The sequence below is a fragment of the Indicator indicator genome, chromosome 8 (genome assembly GCF_027791375.1).
Source record: "Indicator indicator isolate 239-I01 chromosome 8, UM_Iind_1.1, whole genome shotgun sequence".
In the NCBI taxonomy this organism is placed as follows: Eukaryota; Metazoa; Chordata; class Aves; order Piciformes; family Indicatoridae; genus Indicator; species Indicator indicator.
In genome coordinates, this window is record NC_072017.1 from 3,735,941 (window position 1) to 3,759,426 (window position 23,486).

Sequence of the window (23,486 nt, forward strand, 5' to 3'; positions counted from 1 at the left end):
AGTGTGACCTGCTCTGGGGACTCTGAGCTGGCACCAGAGCTGTCCTAAGCAAGGGAAGTTGCCATGGGAAGCATGCATTCTTTAGAAAGAGCTGGAAAACCTGGCAGCCTTATTTTGCAAGTGGTTTTGTTCATTGAACTTCTCAGGGAAACCTCTGGGTGTAGGACTTGTCTCCTCCCCTCCACTTTGGCACTTTATGAAGACTCTGTCTCAAAAGTTTAGCAGCAGAGACATTCACTGCAGGGTTGCACTGGGAAGACTGAGAGGGGATCTGATCAATGTCTATCAATATGTGAGGAGTGGGTGTCAAGTGGAGGGGGCCAGGCTCTTTTGGGTGGTGCAGAGTAATAAGACAAGGAACAACAGGGTCAAACTTGAACATAGAAGATTTCACCTCAGCATGAGGAGAAACTTTACTGTGAGGGTGATGGAGCTCTGGAACAGGCTGCCCAGAGAGGTTGTGGAGTCTCCTTCTCTGGAGACTTTCAGGTCCTGTCTGGATGTGTTCCTGTGCCACCTGCACTAGATTCTCTGGCAGGGAGATTGGACTTGACGATCTCCAGAGGTCCCTTCCAACCCCTAACATCCTGTGAGCCTGTGAACTGCACTGAAAAGGAAATTTGCAGGGGGGAAGGGGCTAGTCAGTTCCTGAATCCATTTTATGCCTGAAAAGTTAAACTTAACAAAAATGTTAAGGAAATACTATGGTTTTGTCTGATGTGCCATTGCCTTCTACTTCATTTCCTGTTTAACATGTTTGGAACAAAAACCCCAAGCCCAAGAACAGCCACTGTCACTGTCAGGGTTCCTTGGCTGTCACAGTCAATCATACAAATCCCAGTGATGCTATGTCTGCAGCAGATGTTTCTTATTATTTAGGGTGGGCTGTGGGGAATTTGCCTTTTAGTTGTTCCAGTTCTGGAGATCCTGCTACAAGAAAGTTATGGGTGTGCTGGAAGGTGTCCAGAGAAGGGTCATGAGGATTAGCAGAGGGCTGGAGCTACTCTCCTGTGAGGAGAGACTGAGAGAGTTGGGGTTGTTCAGTCTGGAGAAGAGAAGGCTCTGAGGAGACCTTCTTGTGGCCTTCCAGTATCTGAAGGGGGCTACAAGAAAGCTGGGGAGGGACTTTTTAGGGTGACAGGTAGTGACAGGACTGGGGGGAATGGAGCAAAACCAGAACTGGGGAGATTGATTGCATATTAGGAAGAAGTTCTTCCCTGTGAGGGTGGTGAGACACTGGAACAGGTTGCCCAGGGAGGTGGTGGAAGCCTCATCCCTGGAGGTGTTTGCAGCCAGGCTGGATGTGGCTGTGAGCAACCTGATGCAGTGTGAGGTGTCCCTGCCCATGGCAGGGGGGTTGGAACTGGATGATCCTTGAGGTCCCTTCTAACTCTGACAATTCTATGATTCTATGGATTTAGTTTGGTGCTACCGTAATATTTTATTTTTAATTTCCACACACCCCCCTACCCCTAGGCTGTTTGAGGTCTTCTGTAAGCCCTGTTCTTGAGTCAGTCCTTTCTCAGATGGTCCAGAAAGTTCAAAGTCACTTTCCTGCATCTGCTGCCACAATGCTTATGTCAGGAGCTGATGCTGCCTGCAGTATTATATCTCATGTCAAGTTGGGCAGAGGGCTGAGCTGTCTGCTGTAAAACTTCCTCACTGGCCTTTCAGTAAGAAAAGGCATTGAGAAACAGGCTGTGATTTCCCAGAAACACAAAGAGCTCTGTTTGGTGCGAGAGTGATGGATCAGGCAGGCTATCAGCCAGCTGGCAAAGGACCCATTCTGTAAATTAAGGGAGATCAGCTCAGATCTGGTTTTAGTCAAAAAAAAAAAAGAAAAAAAATCTGTACACACAGAAATTTGGGGTAAGGACATTAGGCTGCAGTGCTGCACAGTCTCACAGTGTATCAGAGGTTGGAAGGGACCTCCAGAGATCATCATGTCCAAACCCCCTGCCAGAGCAGCATCACTTAGGGTAGTCTGCACAGGAATGCATCCAGGTGGCTTTGGAAAGTCTCCAGAGAAGGAGACTCCACAACCCCCCTGGGCAGCCTGTTCCAGGGCTCTGTCACCCTCACTGGAAAGAAGTTTCTCCTCATGTTGAGCTGAAATCTTCTCTGTTCAAGTTTGAACCCATTGTTCCTTGGCTTATCACTGTGAACCACTGAAAAGAGCCTGGCCCCCTCCCCTTGACACCCACCCCTCAGCTATTGATAGACATTGATCAGATCCCCTCTCAGCCTTCTCTTCTCCAGACTAAACAGCCCCAGGGCTCTCAGTCTCTTTTCATAGGGGAGAGGCTCAAGTCCCCTAAGCATCCTGATGACTCTGCATGATCAGAACAGATCCTCACCACTGCTGAGGACAAGACACTGTTACCTAGCAACTTCCCAGAGCTGTCTTTTATCCATCCACGGACGTCATGGATCCACCACAGTTGGGCTCTACCAATTCTGCACTGGGTAGCACTGCAGAATGTATCTTCTGAGCAGCAGTGTCCTTGGCAGGCATTAAATCATGGCAGCCCAGCTCCTTCTTGCCCTACTTACTTGCACAGCAAGGCAAAAGCTGTGGATTAGCTCTTTACAGAAGGGACCACTCTGCTTGGATTGAAAGATGGAGCAGTGTTTGTGGGAGCTAGGACTCAACTCTGCTCCTTTCTTGCACAGACTGGGGGAAGGAATGGACAAGGCTCAGTGTTGATTCCCATGCTGCTCTCCATCTTCTGTTGCAAGAGGTGACTCAGCTGCAACTTTCACAGTCTCACAGTATATCAGAGGTTGGAAGGGACCTCCAGAGATCATCAGGTCCAACCCCCCTGCCAGAGCAGGATCACTTAGGGTAGTCTGCACAGGAATGCATCCAGGTGGGTTTGGAAAGTCTCCAGAGAAGGAGACTCCACCCCCTGTTTAGTCTTGAGAAGAGAAGACTGATCAATGTCTATCAATATGTGAGGGGTGGGTGTCAAGGGGAGGGGGCCAGGCTCTTTTGGGTGGTTCACAGTAATAAGACAAGGAACAATGGGTTCAAAGTAGAACACAGAAGATTTCAGCTCAACATGAGGAAAAACTTTTTCCTGAGGGTGACAGAGTCCTGGAACAGGCTGCCCAGGGGGGTTGTGGAGTCTCCTTTTCTGGAGACTTTCCAAACCCACCTGGATGCATTCTACCCTAAGTGATGCTGCTCTGGCAGGGGGCTTGGACCTGATGATCTCTGGAGATCCCTTCCAACCTCTGTGTAACTGTGAACCAATGGGATTATCCAGAGTATGTTGCCTTTGAGCGTGTTTGGTTCTGTTTTACTTGAGTAGAAAAATGAGTAGCTAAGTACCCTGACAATGTGATTATCTCACTTCAGGGAAAGTGATTTTTTTTTTTTTGCTCTGTCTTCTTCCTTTAGCTGTCTTGTCTGTGTGTCAGGATCTTGATAAAACTCAAGAAACAGTCTGGAAAAAAAAAAGTGAGATTCAGTTAAGGAAACGCTCAGATTCCTGTCTATATCCAACAGGAATATGCAAACACAGGAGAGGGAATAGATGACAGCTCTGAACAAAAGGATTCATGGCTCACAAGAGGAATGTGAACTAGTGTCAAGCTGTTGCAGAAAGAACACATGACATATGCTGTAGTGGGAGGTGCAAAGAGAGAGACAACCTGCAAGGTCTCCTGTTCAACACAGTGTGGAGAGGACACAGAGGTTGTGCTACCACTCCTGCAATGCATGAAAGGCTGCTGCTGACTTCAGTGCCTTAAGTCAAGGCATGGTGGGCTTAAAATACAGTCAGGTGGATTTCACTTAGTAAGGGAAGATGTTCTAACACTGAGGATGCAAGGTGCATCAGTGGCTTCAGGACCTAATACCGACCTAATAATGACCTTGCAGTACCTGAAGGGTGGGGAGAGACTGTTTGCAAAGGCCTGCAGTGATAGGATGAGGAGCAATGGCTTCAAACTAGAGAAGAGCACATTCAGATTGGATGTTAGGAACAAGTTCTGCACCATGAGGGTGGTGGAACAATGCAACAGGTTGCCCAGGGAGGTGGTTGAGGCCCCATCCCTGGAGATACTCAAGGTGAGGCTGGAGAGGGCTCTGGGCAGCCTGATCTAGTTGAGGATGTCCCTGCTGACTGCAGAGGGGGTTGGACTGGATGAGCTTTGGAGGTCCCTTCCAACCCAGACCATTCCATGATTCTATGATCTTACAGGGAACCAGCCACTAACAGTTTCTAAGAACATAACAGCTAAATGTTTGGTACTGCTAGCACCACTAGCTCTGCCTTGGAGCATCCAAAGAAATGGAGTGTGAGAGCTTCTTAGGCTTCTCTGAGATTATGTTGAGAGGCAGGAAGAAAGGTAACATTTTGGGAGTACGTCTTATTTTATTTTACAATTACCCCAATATCTATCCATGCTAATTCCTAACATCCCAGTCTTAAAAGCTTATAGTAACACCTAAAGCATCCTAAATGCACACAGACATCTCCATGACATAAATCAGCTTCTGTTACCAAAGCTTCAGGGCCATCCTCAGCTGAAGCCTTGGTTTTGAGGTTCAGTCCACCCCCCAATGTCTTTATTCTCTCCTATGACTGCTTCCAGCTGTGGAAAACTTCTCAGAGAGAATTTCTTCAGCCCCCTTTACTGTGACACTCTGGTTTTCAAGCTGGCCATGGCTGGTGGTAAATTGTCACCAACACCACTTGTGTTCTACATCACATAGCTGGGACAATGGTGGCTGGACTAATACAGATTTCTTTTGCCTCACTTGTTGCTTCAGTCAAATATTAAATCTTGTGATTTAGATAAGATTTTGAGGCAGAGCTTCCACCTCCCATTTGATTGATGTCTTGCACAGGGGGTTTTCCTCTATGTCAAGATGTCTGTGGTTTCTCTGGTACCTTCTCCCTTGCCCTTTGCTTGCTCAGAGTGCCTAGGACAGGGGATCAGCTTAATAATCAGAATGATTTCAGGTCAAGCACTTGGCCAGAACTGTGAGCAGAGCACTCATTCTGGAAACAGACCCAAACAGCAGAGCCTTGGTTAATAGATTAATGTCTGATTTCCAGTTAAACATTTAATAAATCTTATCTATCTATGCTAGGTTATGCACATTATGTGGCAGATGAAAGTGGCCAGCTGGTTGGAGGCACACTGTGCTGCTCAGCATATTGGCCAGCAAGCCAGGAGCAAAGGAAGCAAGCTGCCAAGCTGTCTGGCAGGAGGGGAAATCACAGCACAAAAATCAGGAGGGCATGGCAGGAAAAGAAGGTAGAGGGGGGAGCAGCAATGATGGAGAGAAAGGAAGTGTTTCAGGAGCCAGAGGAGGGGGCTGCAGGTGCTGCTCACCAAGTGAAGCCTTGCAATGTTGAACTTACTTACTCTGAACTGATTATCACAGAATCACAGAAACATTCAGGTTGGAAAAGACCCTCAGGATCACCAAGCCCAACCAATAACCCTGCTCTACAAGGTCTACCCCTAAACCACAGCTCCAAGCACCACAACCAAACCACTTTTAAACACATCCAGGCTTGGGGACTCCACCACCTTCCTGGGCAGCACATTCCAATCCCTGACCACTCTTGCTGGGAGAAAAATGTTTCCTACTGTCCAGTTTAAACCTACCCTGACAACCTAAAAAGTCCCTCCCTAGCTTTCTTGTAGCCCCCTTCAGATACTGGAAGGCCACAAGAAGGTCACCTCAGAGCCTTCTCTTCTCCAGACTGAACAGCCCCACTTTCAGTCTGTCCTCATAGGAGAGCAGCTCCACCTGTCTGATCATCCTTGTGGCCCTTCTCTGGACATGTTCCAGCACCTCCAGATCTTTCTTGTAGCAGGGTCTCCAGAAGTGGACACAGTCCTCCAGATGGGGTCTCACCAGAGTGGAGGGCAGGGGCAGAATCACCTCCCTCACCCTGCTGGCCACACTTCTCTCGCTGCAGCCCAGGGTACGATTTGCTCTCTGGGCTGCAAGTGCAGACTGCCAGCTCCTGTTGAGCAATGAATTGCAATGTTCAACACGGGGGGAGGGCTGGGGATCTGGGGTGCAATGTTTATGAACTCAGAAGCCACAGTACCCTGAAATCCTAAGCAGGCTCTGTGATGCTGTAATGAATTGATGCCTACTGAGAATGATTTGCTTGGTAACAATCCTCTTGCACTCCCTGTAGTAATGCTAGGGAGAGTCAGCATTGGCACACAGGAGGAAAAGCCCCTGGAGGTTGTTCCCAGGCACCCCCTTTATACCACTCCTGTTTTTTACAGTAGCTTTTCTAAAGCTTGTGGTGGCCATTTAAATCACATTGAGATGAACACCAGAGAGAGAGCTTGAGTGATGCTTTATTGATGTGCACAAGGAGGCATGAAATTAGCAGCAGCACAAAACACTCTCCTTCCAAAAAGCTTTAATTGCTTTATACTCTTATGTAACAGAGACCACTCTGCACGTGGGTGGGTGTTTAAAAATGCACATCAGTGTGTTTGTGTCATTCTATTCGCAGAAGCCAAACATGGAACTGGAGAGGATCTCCAAATAGTCTTTCCTGATGTTGCTTTAACCTGGGAGTGAGGGAAAAAACCCATGTGAGACTGAATCAATTACCCTGGCTTGTTGAAATGTTTTATTGTTGATCCTTGTTTTCATTTTCTCCCTCTCCCTTTACTACATCACTTCTTATGTTGTGAACTGGCATTTCACTTACAGCAGCAGCAGAACCTTTAATCACACTTTTGTCAGACAGCTTAGAATGGGGATGAACGGATCAATAAGATGCTGGGCAGATGTGTCTTTCTCTAATGACACTACAAAGGAGCTTGGATTCCTGATTTGGAGACCAGATTCTTAACACATGGTGGTTGTGCTGTGGCCTGAAAATTTCCACCTTGGCAGAACACAACCAAGGCTTACAGGTGGTGTGTAGTTTATGCAGCTTGGACCTTCATCATTTCACAGGAGCTGGAAGGGACCTTGAAAGCTCATCCAGTCCAACCCCCCTGCCAGAGCACACAGGAATGCATCCAGGTGGGTTTTGAGTACCTCCAGAGAGAGAGACTCCACAACCCCCCTGGGAAGCCTGTTCAAGTGTTCTGTCACCCTCACAGGGAAAAAACTTTTCCTCTTGTTTCCATGCAACTTCCTAATGCCTCAGCTTCCACCAGTGCCCCTTGTGCTGTCATTGGGCATCACCCAGCAGAGCCTGGCTCCAGCCTCTGGGCACTCACCCTGCACATCTTTATCAACAGCAATGAGGTCACCTCTCAGTCTCCTCCTCTCCAAGCTACAGAGCCCTCAGCTCCCTCAGGCTCTCCTCATAATGAAGATGTTCCACTCCCTTCATCATTTTCATGGCTCTGTGCTGGACTCTCTCAAGCAGTTCCCTGAGGCCCTTCTTGAACTGAGGCACCCAGACCTGGACACAATATCCCAGGTCTCGCCTCACCAGGGCGGAGTTGAGGGGGAGGAGAACCTCTCTCGACCTACTGACCACACCAATCACTTCCATCATCTGTGCAGTTTTTGTCAGGTAGCAGAAAAATATAAAAGAGCTTATGTGAAAAAAAACCCAAACCAAACCCTCAAACTAGCAAATTCTTTGTTTGAAACCAAGCCTAACCCTGTAGGGGGAGATGCTGCCTTCCTGGGATCACAGATGGCAGGATCCTTTCAGGCTCTTGGTTCCCTTGAAACCTTCTCAGAAGTGATTCTTCTGAGATGCTTTAGAGAGCATTTGTACAGGCTTCTTGTTCCTTCACAGCCAAAACCAGTCAGTAAGAAGGACCTCTGGAGTTCAAGGGTGGGTTATAGGGAAATACAAGCAGAGGAGACTTAAGCATTTTTGATATGTAGCTGCTTCTTGATCCTTATGGATTCAGCAGAGCATAGTCACATCCTGGTAATCCTGAGGGACATGTTCAGTGGTAGCAAACAGCTTCTCCTTGTGGCAAAGCCTGCCTTGTCAAGAGCTGTAGCCTTCTGCTGTGAGCAGTCCAGGGAAGATGCATCTTGAGCTGCTTTGCATCTGCCCACGTGTTGAGTTGGCTGCAGGTTTCATATCCATGCAAGCACAACAAAATCTTGCTGCCTTGAGGATGAAGATAAAATAAGTTACTGGCTTTGACAACATTCTGTTTCACAGCTCCAGCTGTGTTAGGCATCAGCTACCTGCAGGGGCTGGCAGCAGAGGCTGAATGAGCTTCCTCTCCTGGCTCTGTGTACTCAGGTTTGTTTCAGCTGCTGCTTCCCTTGCTGACCCAGCCCTTTCCTCATTGTCTGGAGGAAGGTAAGGAGAAGATGGCCAGCTGCCTCTCCCTCCCACCATGCTGCCCACAAGGCAGCTTCACCTCTGCAGCTTTTTCCTTCAGCATTAGCACTGGCAAGCAGCACACAGCCTGGTGTGTGTTGCAAGAGGCACTTGCATCCAGAGGGGTGTGCAGAGGGGGCACCTGAATGAGCTGCCTTGAGGAGGCAGCCTGAACCCTGGAGCAGAGCTGGGGTCGCTGCTGGGAGACCTAGAGGATTTCCCTCCTCTGCTTACTCCCAGTTGCTGTGACCAGCACTTGCTTAATTTAGGTATCACAGTATCACAATATATTAGAGGTTGGAAGGGACCTCAAGAGATCATCGAGTCCAGCCCTGGGAAGGAAGAGTCAACTGCAGCAGTACAGGTTGGGAAGTGATCTGCTGGAGAGCAGCCCTGTGGACAGGGACCTGGGAGTCCTGGTGGATAACAAGTCATCCATGGGTCAGCAATGTGCCCTTGTGGCTAAGAAGGCCAATGGGATCCTGGGGTGCATTCAGAGGAGTGTGTCCAGCAGATCCAGGAAGGTTCTCCTCCCCCTCTACTCTGCCTTGGTGAGACCTCATCTTGAGCATGAGCATTCAGTTTTGGGCTCCCCAGTTTAGGAGGGACAGGGACCTGCTGGAGAAGGTCCAGTGGAGGGCTGCAAGGATGATTAGGGGGCTGGAGCACTGCCTGATGAGGAGAGGCTGAGGGACCTGGGGCTGGTTAGTCTGGAGAAGAGAAGACTGAGAGGGGATTTAATAAATGTTTATAAATATCTGAGGACTGGGGGTCAAGAGGGAGGGGACAGGCTCTGCTCAGTTGCACCCTGGGATAGGACAAGGAGCAATGGATGTAAGCTGCAGCACAGGAGGTTCCACCTCAACACAAGGAGGAACTTCCCTGTGAGGGGCACAGAGCACTGGCACAGGCTCCCCAGAGAGGCTGTGTGGAGTCTCCTCGTCTAGAGACCTTCAAGGCCTGCCTGGATGCTTTCCTGTGTGACCTGAGCTGGATTCTATGGTCCTGCTCTGGCAGGAGGGTTGGACTCGATGATCTCTTTGGGTCCCTTCCAACCCCTGACATCCTGTGAACCCCCCTGCCAAAGCAGGCTCATTTTGGGTAGTCCACACAGGAATGCATCCAGGTGGGTTTTGAAGGTCTCCCCAACCTCTCTGGGCAGCCTGTTCCAGTGCTCCAGGCAGTTGCTTATTCTTCTTGTGCCTTCACCATTGCTGACTGTAGACCTCAGAACTTTGTTTCAACCTGTGCTGTCTGAAAACTGCAAGCCAGCAGGGAGCAACTGCTCTGTTCCCATCCACTGCACTAGCATCTGGGAATCATTTGGTGATGCATTCCCTAAGGAACCCTGCTCTGGTTGGAGCTACTGATTTGCTGCTTTCCAGAAAGGAGAAGGATGCTGCATGTGCTCCAGCCTGCAATTCCCACTAAATTCACAGCTCATGCAGAGTTGCTGGGTGTATTGTTGCAGTCAGAATTACAGATGTTGTGTATTTTGATGATGAATCTTCTGGTACAAGACTGGAGAAAGGCAACAAATTATTTATTGCCAGACACATTCCTGTTTCCAATCCTTGCAGCTACTGCTGGCAGATTTTAGCACTTTGGCTTGAGAAGGGACTTTAGATTAAGAAATCTGTCTCCTGCAAACCAGTCTGTCTGTGCACATTTGGTACAGAGGGATTTCAGCTTTCCAATCAATCTTCTTAGCAGGCTGCTGCTCCTGAGGAGGTTTTACAACTTCAGTGTAGAGATTCCTGAGGAATAACAGATTGCTTCTCCTAAAAAAAAAAACCAAAACCACTTTCCTCTGCTGAAAATGTGCTGTAAGTGCTGTCTACTGAAAATTAGTAATAGAGGCTCTTGCACAGACCTACATAGATTTTGAGATGTAGGAAGAAGCCTCACCTCAGCCCTTGTTCCTTGGCCAAGGTAAAACAAAGGACTCTTCATACATTCCTGCTTTGTAACTTAACTGGGTTTCTGCTTAACTCTTGGGAGAAAGAATTCTCACTGGATCTGTATAGGCAAACATTTTTGTCTGACAGAGGTGTGTATTTAGCATTAGACATTTACTGGGCTAGGGCTGGACCTCAGATATGTTTCCTCTCATGTGTTCTTACTCAAAACAGCTTCTGTAGCCCTGCACCAGGATAATTCTTTTTTCAGAAGAAAAAGGACTTCTTGAAGAAGTCCTGGAATCAGTTGCTCTAGAGCAAGGAGACTGCATTTAGCATGACTGCTCAAGTCCACAGACAAGTGAAAGGGAAGCAGTACTGCACCGTCCTCTTCTGTGGAAAATGTCTGGCTTGGAAGCCTCACCAGGAGCATTCAGAGCTGGGAACATGACATAGAATGGCTAAGGTTGGAAGGGATCACCCACTCCAACCTCCCCACCATGAGGAGGGACACCTCTCAACTAGACTTGGCTGCTCATCCAGCCTGGCCTTGGACACCCCCAGGCAGGAGGCAACCACAACCTTCCTGGGCAGCCTGTTCCAGAGTCTCACCACCTTTGTACTGAAGAATTTCTTCCCAAGATCCAGCCTAAACCTACTCTCCCTCAGCTTCAAACCATTCCCACCTGTCTGGCTAGTTTAGGTTCGTGAGCTGACCACAGGCTTTAATTCTTTAACTTGATGCATGTGTGGCTTTCAGTGCAGGTCTTGGTAGAGGCAACCTAAACTGCTTCTGACCCATGTCTGTTCTGAAAGGGAAATGGTACAGCTCAATTTGTGGATGCCAAGCCCAAATTACTGACCCCTGCTGAGTCTGGACTAATTCTTTTGGGCATAGTGCTGCAAGATCCAGCTTCCCTGCTTCCAGACTGAGACTGGTATCTTCAGGTTATCCTGCTTGATGGGAAAATACAAGCCTGGAAGAGTATTAGCTTGATGAGTAGCTTACAGCCTTGGACATCTCACATTCTCCATGGCTGGTGTAGACCATGTAATTCAGGAGTGCAGGTGCCAGTCAGAGGTGCCACTGCAAAGCACTGCTCTTCAGATTTGGTCTCACAAATCCAAGTGGAAAGAGCGGAGAAGGAGGCTCTAAATCTAGTTTGTTTAGAAGGACACAGCACTGAGCATTCCCATCTCATTCCAAAGATGCCATAAAACACCATGGCAGCACCAGGAAATGTCATTAGATCTTGGAATTAACAGAATTACTGTTGGCAACCAAAGGGTAATAGATCAGAGCAATTCTCATCTACTACATTGGAGGAATTCTTGGCAGTGTGAACACAATGAAGCTGAGGGGATTACAATTCAAGCACCCAACTAAAACTCAGAATATAAATTCTCAGCCTCTAATAATTTCCTTTTTTGTTGTTGTTTGTTTTTTTTTTTTTTACCTCTTTTCTCTTTATTCAAGGCATGTATTTATTTATTTTTCCCCAACCAGAGTCATAAAATTTTATTTAAGGCTTTTGTTGGCTTTCAAAGCTGCAGTTGATTGGTTCATGTGATTTAAACAAAACAAAAGAACCCAAACACCTCTTTTTAATACAGGACATTTGCAAGCTCTAAGACGTTTACCTGAAACCACTTTTGTTTTTTTTTTCTTTTTTAGCAGATTTTCATGACACAAATACGTGAAGTGGGCTAAGAAAAGGAAAGGACTGATCCTGGATCTTAAATTCAAAACTTGCCTCAGCCACAGTAGCTAGGAGCTTGATGAGAAATAACTGATGCCAGCAAAGAATCTTGTGTGATCAAGTTATCTCAGAGGGATTTAGTGTGAATAATTTACTGTTCTTCCCTTAGTTGAGTGTTGTCCAACAGCTGTTTACAGCCCAATGTTGCAAGCTGTTGAGTATCCTTGAGGGATCAAAAGGATCACTTATGGATGGGATGGAATGTACCAATGCTTGCACAAGTTACCTCTGAGACAACACAAGCATGAAGGGATAGATCATAGAATCAGTCAGGGTTGGAAGGGACCACAAGGATCGTCTACTTCCAACCCCCCTGCCATGGGCAGGGACACCTCACACTGCATCAGGCTGGCCAGAGCCTCATCCAGCCTGGCTGCAAACACCTCCAGGGATGGAGCCTCAACGTCTGCCCAGCCCTTTGATGATCAGCAGATCCCTCTGCTTGGTGAATGCTGTCACATCCCAAAAACTCAGCAAATAATGATCTGGGGAGGGACTTTTAGGGTAATGATAGGACTAGGGGGAACAGAGCAAAGCTAGAAGTGGGTAGATTCGGATTGGATGTTAGGAAGAAGTTTTTCCCCATGAGGGTGGTGAGACACTGGCACAGGTTGCCCAGGGAGGTGGTGGAAGCCTCATCCCTGGAGGTTTTTGCAGCCAGGCTGGATGTGGCTGTGAGCAACCTGCTGTAGTGTGAGGTGTCCCTGCCCACGGCAGGAGGGTTGGAACTGGATGAGCCTTGAGGTCCCTTCCAACCCTAACAATTCTGTGATTCTATGAGATTAAATAGCCTGTTTACAGAGTACTCAGGCTGCTGCTCACAAGAAACAGGAATTTAGTGGCATCAGAGAGCAAACAGGAAATGTTTTGTGTTGTGCCTGCTCCTTCTGACAAATGAGTATCATTATTGTCTTCTCCTGTGAATCCATTCTGCAAACAACATGTTCTTAAATGCTGAAGTGAATATGTACCCTAAATAAACAACGAATACAGAAAGTTTTCCCAAGTCAAGCCAGAAGCTGATGCTGACAGAGGATGCAGGATACTGTGAGGTAGTCACAGATTTCCCTTTGTTCTTACATTCACAGTAAGTTCAGCTGGAGCCCTGCTGTACTGTGCAAAAGTCTGCTCTGCTGACTCAAGTTAAATTCACAGTTGCCTCTTGACATATCACAAAGTGCCACTCAGCAATCCCACTGAGGAAAACCTAATTACCATGCAACATCTTGGGCTGTCTTGGGAGTTCTCACTAGGTAAGTAAGAAATAAATTCCTGTCAGTACTGCAGGAATACTGTTGTAGAGAGGTAGGAACAGACTAGCTGGGTCATAAGCCACAGTGCTGTGTGGTAATTACTGCTCACAGGGGATGCATTCTTTTTTCAGCTGCAGGCTCTGAGCCTTTTCTTTCTACCTGAGTGGACAGAAACTTGCCCACTGTCCAAATGGACACTCATATAATGTACACAATTCTCATTATATGCCTGTAAGGTAGGAAGCAGAGGAGGAACTGAGGGCTAGAGGAATTGCTGTGTGTCCACAATCAGGCAGAAAAGAGGAAAAATACCAATGTGAGGACTAGAAATTGACTCTCTGGTTCCATCAAGGATCTCTCCTTCCAGACTTCTTCTATAATGCAACACAAAATTGCTGTAGGCACTTATCTTCTGCTGAACAGAGGGAAACCTAAGGTTTCTGCACTGGCTTTCAAAACACCTTCTGAGCCTATCCCAAGGCTTTCTTTGGAATCAGGACCTACCCTTGCAGCGTTGTTCTCCTGCCCTGGGAAAGGACTTTTCACAAGGACTTGTAGGGATAGGATGAGAGGGAATGGACTGAAGCTTGAGGAGGGCAGATTTAGACTGGGGAATAGGAAGAAATTCTTTACAGTGAGGCTGGGGAGACACTGGAACAGTTTGCCCAGAGAGGTTGTGGATGTCCCCTCCCTGGAGGTGTTCAAGGCCAGGCTGGATGAGGCCTTGAGCAACCTGGGCTGGTGGAAGGTGTCCCTGCCCATGGCAAGGGGTTGGAGCTGGATATCTTTAAGGTCCTTTCCAACCCAACCCATTCTATGTATCTACAATGACTGTCATCATCACCAGGAGGAAGCAGCGTTACCACCCACGTACTTGCCCAATTTCAGCACAAAATTCGAAGCTCCTGTTGTGGATCTATTCTGATTTCTTCATTTAAAGACAAATATACAAATGCTAAAGTATAGAGAGACAAAAAGTCTATATGCCCCAAAAAGTATGTATGCTCCAAAAAGTATGTATGCCCCAAAAGCATCTACATACAAAAACTGACAGCTACAGAGAACAGAAGAGATTCTCTCTTCTGCCTTTTAAAGCTTGGATATCATTCTGCCAATGCAAGCTGTGGGGGTGAGTAATAGAAGATGTAATCACGTTCCTTTTGTTTCCACTGGAGCTGCTTGAGTGCAGACTAAGGAGACTGTGATCTCAGATTACTGTCAGGAAGACTGACAGCTTCTGCTACCAACATTTAGATGTTAGTTTAGGATAGCAGCAAGAAAATTGTAAAAAAAAAAAAAAAAAAAAAAAAAAAAGCTGCAAGGAAAACCAAGTTGTCAATAAGCCAAGAATCTGAAATGACAGAGAATATATTCCTGGGAAGATAACAGGCTCCTTGGTGGTTTTTTTTTTTTCCCCTCACTTGCTCATTTTCATTTGTTTGCATTTTGCTATTGAGATCTTCTGAGAAGCTTCAGCGTGGAAGTTAAGCATTTTGAACAGCGTTTGCTTGATGTCTCTGTGTCTGTGTGCGTTCAGGACAGTTGAGTTTGTCTTGAGTTGCTGAAATGTTACAGGCAGTGTTTCTGCAAGAAAATGCAATTACTGCAGTGAAGTCTAATCAGCTTGAATAAGGTCAGAATGGTCTGCCCAGGGCAATGGTGGAGTTGCCACCCCTGGAGGAGTTCAAGCTGTGTGTGGACCTGGTGCTTAGGGACATGGTTTAGTGTTGACCCTTCAGTACTGGGTGGAAGGTTGGACTGGGTGAGCTTCAAGGTCTCTTCCAACCAGGTATATTCTCTGATCCTGTGATTCATTACTGACGTATCCTCACTGATTTCAGTGCAATCTAACCAAAGGACAGTGTGGGGTGAGCACTTCTGAGCTGGGCTGAGCACCCTTGGAACTGATACTTGGTGGATCCAAGGGTTGGAACACCTCTGCTATGAGGATAGGCTGAGGTAGCTGGGGTTCTGCAGCCTGGAGAAGAGAGGACTCTACAGGGACCTTAGAGCTGCCTTCCAATACCTGAAGGGATCCCATAGGAAGGCTGCAGAGGGACTTTTCCTAAGGGAGTCTATCATTTCAGGCTTCTCTCATGCTGAAGAGTAATGATGGAGAAAATTACAAGGAAACAAAGGTTTAAAGCTGGTGTTCTTCAGGAGCTGGATTGCTGCTGCAAACTGCTGAGTAAACTGTTGAGCTGGCAGAGCTGATATGCACTCACTTTTACTGGTATGAAGAATTTTATCCATGAGCACACTCCCTGAAACCAATGAGACTATCAGCATCTAATCCCTTTGGATGGGACTTGAGCCTTCACTGCTTTGTGGGAAGTTGTACTGCCTCGAAGTTCCTAAGATACACAAGCATGAAGCTACCTAGCTGTAGCTGACTGCTACTCATGTTACTTCAGCTACACATGAGAGTCTCTTCAGGTTAAAAATATGCTGCAGAATTAATTCCACTCCTCTCTTAACATGATTAAAATCTTGAATAATATTTAGACACCAGGTATCTCTTTCAACGGTTTTAACTCTGCCCTCCCTTCAGTTCTTTCTTCAGGCAATTAAAACAGACATGACTGAAGTTCTTCAATCTCAGCCACATGGATTGATGAATTTTAACAGAGAACATTTATTCCAGCCTTTAATTAAGTCTGGCAGTCTGAAATCATTAATCTCTGCTTTGAAACTACACACTCTACCCATGAGCATTTCAAACCTTACGACTCAAGCTCGTTCTAGGTGGATGTCTACCAGAGAATCAGAGAAACATTCAGGTTGGAAAAGCCCCTCAGGATCACCAAGTCCAACTGAGAACCCTACTCTACAAGGTTCACCCCTAAGCCATAGCCCCAAGCACCACATCCAAACCACCCTGAAACACATCCAGGCTTGGGGACTCCACCACCTCCCTGGGCAGCACATTCCAATCCCTGATCACTCTTGATGCAAAAAATTTTTTCCTACTGTCCAGTCTAAACCTACCCAGTCACAGCTTGAGGCTTTTCCCTCTTGTTCTATCACTAATCACCTGTGAGAAGAGACCAGCACCAACCTCTCCACAATGTCCTTTCAGGTAGTTGTAGTCTCCTCAGTCTCCTCCTCTTTTTCCTAACTAACCATCCCCAGCAAGCTCAGTCACTCAGAATCACAGAATCACAGAATTAACCAGATTGGAAAAGACCTTCAAGATCATCAAGTCCAACCTATCACCGAACACCATCTGATCAACTAAACCATGTCAGAAGTGCCTCAGCCAGTCTTATTTTAAACATTTCCAGGAATGGTGACTCCACCACCTCCCTGGGCAGCACATTTCAATGGCAAATCTCTCTTTCTGGGAAGAATTTCTTTATAATATCCAGCCCAAACCTCCCCTGGCGCAGCTTGAGACTGTGTCCTCTCCTTCTGTCACTGCTTGCCTGGGAGAAGAGACCAACCCCCACCTGGCTACAACCTCCCTTCAGGTAGTTGTAGAGAGCAATGAGGTCTCCTCTGAGCCTCCTCTCCTCCAGGCTAAACACCCCCAGCTCCCTCAGCCTCTCCTCATAGGGCTGTGCTCCAGACCCCTCACTCCTTATAAGATTTATTCTCCAGACCCTTCGCAGCTGCCTTGCCCTCCTTTGCACTGGCTCCAGCACTGAGAATGTAAGAATGCAGCTTTCTAGAAGATGCCTTTTAATTTACCTCTCCTTTGCTCATGACACAAGGCAAATCATTAAAGATTTGCCCCAGCAAAAGATGGAGCAGACCTCAACATGACCCTGCTTTTGGCCAAAAGCAGCCTTTTAATCTTGAAAGGTCACTGTGAAGGCTGATAGGCAAGAAATCTGATTTACCTTCTCCAGCCTATGTAAATCTTAGCACAGAGCTGTTGCTTAAAGAAACAACTCAACAAACTGCATTATCTGCTGTTCTTCTGCTAGATTACTCAGTGATTGCTACTACTGACTTCCTTGTGAAGGTATTTGCAGTAATTTAGCTTTTGGGGTGGAAATAATTTCATTTTAGTATGCTTTTTGGAGCAGTGCCAGAGTTACAGGCAGTGTTACAGTATCACATAGTCTCACAGTATGTCAGAGGTTGGAAAGGACCTCAAGAAATCATCAGGTCCAACCCCCCTGCCAGAGCAGCATCACTTAGGGTAGTCTGCACAGGAATGCAGCCAGGTGGGTTTGGAAAGTCTCCAGAGAAGGAGACTCCACTACCCCCCTGGGCAGCCTGTTCCAGGGCTCTGTCACCCTCACTGGAAAGAAGTTTCTCCTCCTGTTGAGCTAAAATCTTCTATGTTCAAGCTTGTACCTCTTGTTCCTTGTCTTATTACTGTGCACCACCAAAAAGAGCCTGGCCCCCTCCACTTGACACCCACCCCTCAGATGTGCCAGGATGTGCCCTGTGGTGGCAAATGTATTAGAAACGCTGTGTCCAGCAGGAGCAGGGAGGGATTGTCCCCTGGGACTCAGCTCTGGGGAGGCCAAACCTCGACTATTGTGCTCAGTTTTGGGCACCTCAATGCAAGAGAGATGTGGAGGTGCTGGAGCCAGGGCAGAGGAGGGCAAAGAAGCTGTGAAGGGCCTGGAGAAGAAATCTGATGAAGAGAGACTGAAGGAGCTGGGGATGGTTAGTTAGGAAATGAGGAGGAGGCTGAGGGGAGACCTCATTGCTGTCTACAACTACCTGAAAGGACATTGTAGAGAGGTTGGTGCTGGTCTCTTCTCACAGGTAATTAGTGACAGGACAAGAGGGAATGGCCTCAGGCTGTGACTGGGTAGGTTTAGACTGGACAGTAGGAAAAAAAATTTTCCCATCAAGAGTGGTCAGGGATTGGAATGTGCTGCCCAGGGAGGTGGTTGAGTCACCAAGCCTGGATGTGTTTCAGGGTGGTTTGGATGTGGTGCTTGGGGCTATGGCTTAGGGGTGAACCTTGTAGAGTAGGGTTCTGTGTTGGACTTGGTGATCCTGAGGGTCTGTTCCAACCTGAATGTTTCTGTGATTCTGTGATCTGAGCTAACAGATGGAGCACACAGGTCAGAGCTGAGCTCATCCACTCTTGAGAAGAGATGGAAAGTGAGGGTAAGCCACTGGCAATGGCTAGAAAGAGAATGAGCTGAAGGAACCAGGACTGTTGCCCTCGTGGGGGAAACTGAGTTTAACATTAGATAAAACAATCACAATTTTTCTATGAAGGATGCTCACAGGCAGTTTGCTTTGATCTTGAAACCAGGGACATATGATGCCTGTCTGGCTTCTAAGAAATTTTGGTATCCAGCTTGCATCAGGGCTGAAGCTGCTCTCAGGATGGTTTACCTTTTGACAAAGTAAGATAGATGCAGCTTCTGGATCATATGAAACAACATTGAAGTTATGGCATTGTCCTCTTTGCCTGCTTGTTGATTTTGTGGAAGAATGACTTATTCATGCAGCCAGATGACAAATAACCCAACAAAACATCCAGGAACAGTGACCCAGGCATTTAACCTCAAGCTGCCTCTTTCTATATTCAGTTCACATTTCACTCTTTAATGTAATTACTCTTGTTTGCAATAGACAGTGATGAAATGGTCTGACCTTTACTTCATTTTTTTCTCCACCATATTTGCTGGGGAAAAAAAAAAACAAACTACATTAAGTTGCTGAACATTCTTAGTAATATTGAAGTGCTTTTGTATGTCCTTCATGCTCCTCCAGAATTCTTTGCTCTTCTGCACTACAGCTAAGCAAATTTTCATTCATGGTTATTGAGCTTTTTATCTTTTTTAAGATTCAGTTTAATCTGCATGAACATGTTGAGGTAAATATCTTTAGATCAAGGACCACTTTTTATCACCATGGCTACCCTGGGCACTTCTGTTGCCTCACTGGCTGAGCTGAAGGAGTTTGACTTTTTAGTTCTTCAGGAACCACCAGACTGAAGAATACAAAATTAAAAAAAAAAAAAAAAGAAAGAGATTTAGTTGCTCTGATGCAAAGAGCATCAGAGAGATGGGCAGGTAATGAGCCAATGGCATCCTGGGATGTATCAGGAAGGGTGTATCAAGCAGGGCTAGGGAAGTTCTTCTGCCTCTCTACTCTGCCCTGCTGAGACCACAGCTGCAATCCTGTGTCCAGTTTGGGGCTCCCCAGTTCAAGAGAGACAGAGACCTGCTGGAGAGAATCCAAGGGAGAGCCAGGAGGATGCTTAGGGGACTTGAGCATCTCCCCTGTGAAGAGAGACTGAGAGCCCTGGGGCTGTTTAGTCTGGAGAAGAGAAGGCTGAGAGGGGATCTGATCAATGTCTATCAATAGCTGAGGGGTGGGTGTCAAGGGGAGGGGGCCAGGCTCTTTTTGGTGGTGCACAGTGATAAGACAAGGAACAATGGGTTCAAACTTGAACAGAGAAGATTTCAGCTCAACAGGAGGAGAAACTTCTTTATGGTGAGGGTGACAGAGCCCTGGAACAGGCTGCCCAGGGGGGCTGTGGAGTCTCCTTCTCTGGAGACTTTCCAAACCCACCTGGATGCCTTCCTGTGCAGACTACCCTAAAAGATCCTGCTCTGGCAGGGGGGTTGGACCTGATGATCTCTTGAGGTCCCTTCCAACCTCTGATATACTGTGAGACTGTGAGACTGTGAAAGTAAAATGCATTAATACAGGCAACCCTGCAGAGAACTGTTCTTAAGCTTCTAAAGTATACATCTGCAAACTTCTAGAACATTAGAAAATGCAATTTCTCTTGGATCCAATTACTGATGCAAGCCCGTGTTTCAGCAGTGGGCCTGGGAGCAGCCCTATAGCAATAAAAAAAAAAAAAAAAAGAGAGAGAGAAATACTGTATTGATTCCAGGGAAAGCTAAGTAAGTGTTGTAGAAAAGGATGTCTGACAAGGCAGGTCGAGGGATCAAAGATGACATCCAGCATGCAGGTCCACTCTGTTCTTCAAGCACACCATTCAGCTGGGTCATGGTGTCAAAGATGCACTGCGAGATAACAGCTGTCTCTGTGTCTAGTTTCTTAGGTTAGAAGGTTTGAGACGGGATGTGAGAGAGTGGTATTGTGTGGATGAAGAAAAAAATATATCTGTGCAGCTGGCTTATTTATTTCTCAGTTTTCCCCAAAGGACAGAAAAAGTGAATGATTTAAGCTAAATTAAATTCTTTCCAGGGCAAAAAGTCATTATCCAACAGGTTGGGATGCTGACAGCACAAAAGACAGATCACTTAAGAAGAAATCTTGAGACCCAGGTAGTGACTTTTGAGTGGTAGACAACACTCCTGCTCCTCTGCAGGATTTGTGGCTTGAGATAAATGTTAAAAGCCTTGAGTCAAAGTGACTTTGGGTGTACAGAAGCTGAAGAATTATACATTCATCCCACATTTTCTTTACCCTCTTTTTGCTCCTCAATCTGCTATCATACAAACCATATCATCACCATCAGTGTAAGTTCATGATGGCAGGTCAGGAACAGTGTTCCCAGGATCAAATAATGGCCTTTGATATTTTTGCCCCCTCCTTTTTAGTGTCTCTTTGAGCTGCTTTATAATGGTTCATGTGGAATGGTTTTCAAACCTTCAGAACCACAGACAGTTATCTTTTCCCTATTATTAAGGTCTGACCACTTGCTCAGCAGGAAATACAATTAGAGAAAATTATCTCATGTGCATTTTTAAATTTTTGAAATGTTTTTTAACAGAATCCAGTTACATATTCACAGAATCACAGAATTGTCAGGGTTGGAAGGGACCTCAAGGATCACCTAGTTCCAACCCCCCTGCCATGGGCAGGGACACCTCATACCAGATCAGGTTGCTTACAGCCACATCCAGCCTGGCTGCAAAAACCTCCAGGGATGAGGCTTTCACCACCTATTTGGGCATCCTGTTCCAGTGTCTCACCACTCTCGTGGGGAAGAACTTCTTTCTAATATCTAATCTAAGTCTCTCCTCCTCTAGCTGGGATCCATTCCCCCCAGTCCTATCCCTACCTGACACCCTAAAAAGTCCCTCCCCAGCTTTCTTGTAGCCCCCTTAAGATACTGGAAGACCACAAGAAGGTCTCCTTGGGGTCTTCTCCTCTCCAGACTGAGCAATCCCAACTCTCTCAGCCTGTCCTCATAGCAGAGGAGCTCCAGCCCTCGACCATCCTCATGGCCCTTCTCTGGACACCTTCCAGCACCTCCAGATCTTTCTTGTAGTAGGGCCTCCAGAACTGGACACAGTGCTCCAGGTGGGGTCCCACGAGAGGGGGAGAATCACCTCTTTTGATCTGCTGGCCACACTTCTCTTGATGCAGCCCAGGATCTGGTTGGCTTTGTGGGATGCAAGTGCACACTGGCAGCTCATGTTGACTGTTTTCTAGTAGATACAGCAATAACTTATTTGTTTGATTGCCCTGAAGCTAGACAGTAGTTACCATGAATCATGCTATCCATGTTTCTTTTTTGTGTACAAGCAACACCTAAAGGTATCAGAGTAAGCCAGACAGCTCACATCACAGCAGGATTTAGTCATAGCATGGTTCTTAATGAACCCTTTGTATTTATGTACATGTCTGATAAAGGAACTGTCATGGGTCAAAGTTAGGTGGACTGTCATTAACCCAGGCAAAATGATGGGCCACCTTGTGCCTTTGGAAGAGAATGCTGGCAGTCACTATAGCAAGGATGTGAAAACCTGACAGAAACACACATTAAAAACTTATCTCATAGTGCACCAGGGAGAAAGTATGGTTAGAACCAGGCAGCAGTGAGCAGGACTTTGACATTCTGCTTTGTCCTGCTAGTTGGATGTATGAAAAGCTCTTCAGCTCATTACCTGCAAAAATCAATACATAACAACACATCTGATGCTAAATGGGAGAGTTATGAGAATGAGGGCTTCAATTAATCCTTCTGTAGAAGGCAGCTCACTACCACGTTAGTAAAGCACCAAGCAGCTATACAACAATGCAGCTTAAAGAGCTGAACAAATGAGGAGTGAGTAGTCAGGGGAAATAACAGAAAGGTTGACTTCAAGGCTGTGCAGGTCTTGATTCATCAACTGAGTGAAGCACCTCAGCTAGGCAGGGAGCACCTCGGCTAGGCAGGCAGCACCTCGGCTAGGCAGGGAGCACCTCGGCTAGGCAGGCAGCACCTCGGCTAGGCAGGCAGCACCTCGGCTAGGCAGGCAGCACCTCGGCTAGGCAGGCAGCACCTCGGCTAGGCAGGCAGCACCTCGGCAACATTCTGTCTCTCTGTGGTAACACGCTGAAGAGCCTGCTATTCCAAACCCAACCTGAGAACCCTCCTTTGCTACCCTTCTGGCAAGTTGTATTTATCAGCAAATCTAACAGACAAACAGGAACTGTGTATATATAACAAACAACAGGAAAACTAAGTATGAATATGAAACAAATTCTGAAGAGAATGTTTTCATGACAAGTATTGACTAACATACCGGGGAAAAAATGTCCCCAGACTTTGATCAAATTACTTTGGATGGGCAACTATCACCTTATTTGGAGTGAAATAAACTGCTGATCAGGATGGCAATGTAAGGTTTCTAGCTTCTTTTAACTAGATTTTGATATGAGCCCAAACAGGAGAAAACTGAGTGAGAGCAAAATGCTCACAGTGCACACTAATCCAACATGATTTTGTAAGACATTCAAACATGTAACTGATTTTTCATTTTCTTGGGAGAAAAAGGCTGCCAAATGAGGCAAGAACTACACAGACAGATTTTTGCTCCTTAAGTCTGCTGGTCTACTAGCATTCCTTCCAGCAGCAGCACCCAAGTAAAATGCTCTATGTTTTACACCTGTAGCTATGAGACTTTAGTTTCTGACAGGAGGACAGGCAAGGTCCTGTCCTTTCTACCAGGAGTGTTTTCTAGGAGCTTTCCCTTTTTCTTTTTTCACCTTTTAACTAATGCCACCAGCTTGCAAAGTGGTGTCTCTTCTCTAAGTCATTTAACGAGAAAAAACGCACATCTGCCGCTGCAGCTCCAGCAGTTCCACCGTTTCTGACTGTGCAGGCATTTTGATCAAGGCAAGGGAGCACCTCTGGGGTGCCACTGCGGGCATGCAAACGCTACCTCAAAAACGCAAACAACTTTTCCTAGCAACAGGATGCGCCCGGCTATTTTATCGCATGTGCCGTATCTCGGAGGCAGTCTCCCCTGCAGCCGGACCCCGAGGGGTCGGTGCTGCCCGTGGGGTCCGAGCTGGCCCCGCCGCGGCGCTGGCGGACTCCGCACCTGCGGAGCGGGGCGGCGTGGAGTTCCCCGGCGCGGCCAGCAGGCGGCGCCATGAGGC

At 46.9% G+C, this 23,486-nt stretch overlaps 1 protein-coding gene across 1 annotated transcript in view; it reads right to left on the reverse strand.

The window, feature by feature from the left end:
- Positions 1 to 23,255, reverse strand: part of GABRB1 (gamma-aminobutyric acid type A receptor subunit beta1) — an 81,159-nt gene extending 57,904 nt beyond the window's left edge. The window contains 1 exon segment of the mRNA XM_054383295.1: positions 23,161 to 23,255. Within this exon segment, the coding sequence (XP_054239270.1) occupies positions 23,161 to 23,255 (95 nt within the window).
- Between the last annotated feature and the right edge of the window lie 231 nt (positions 23,256 to 23,486).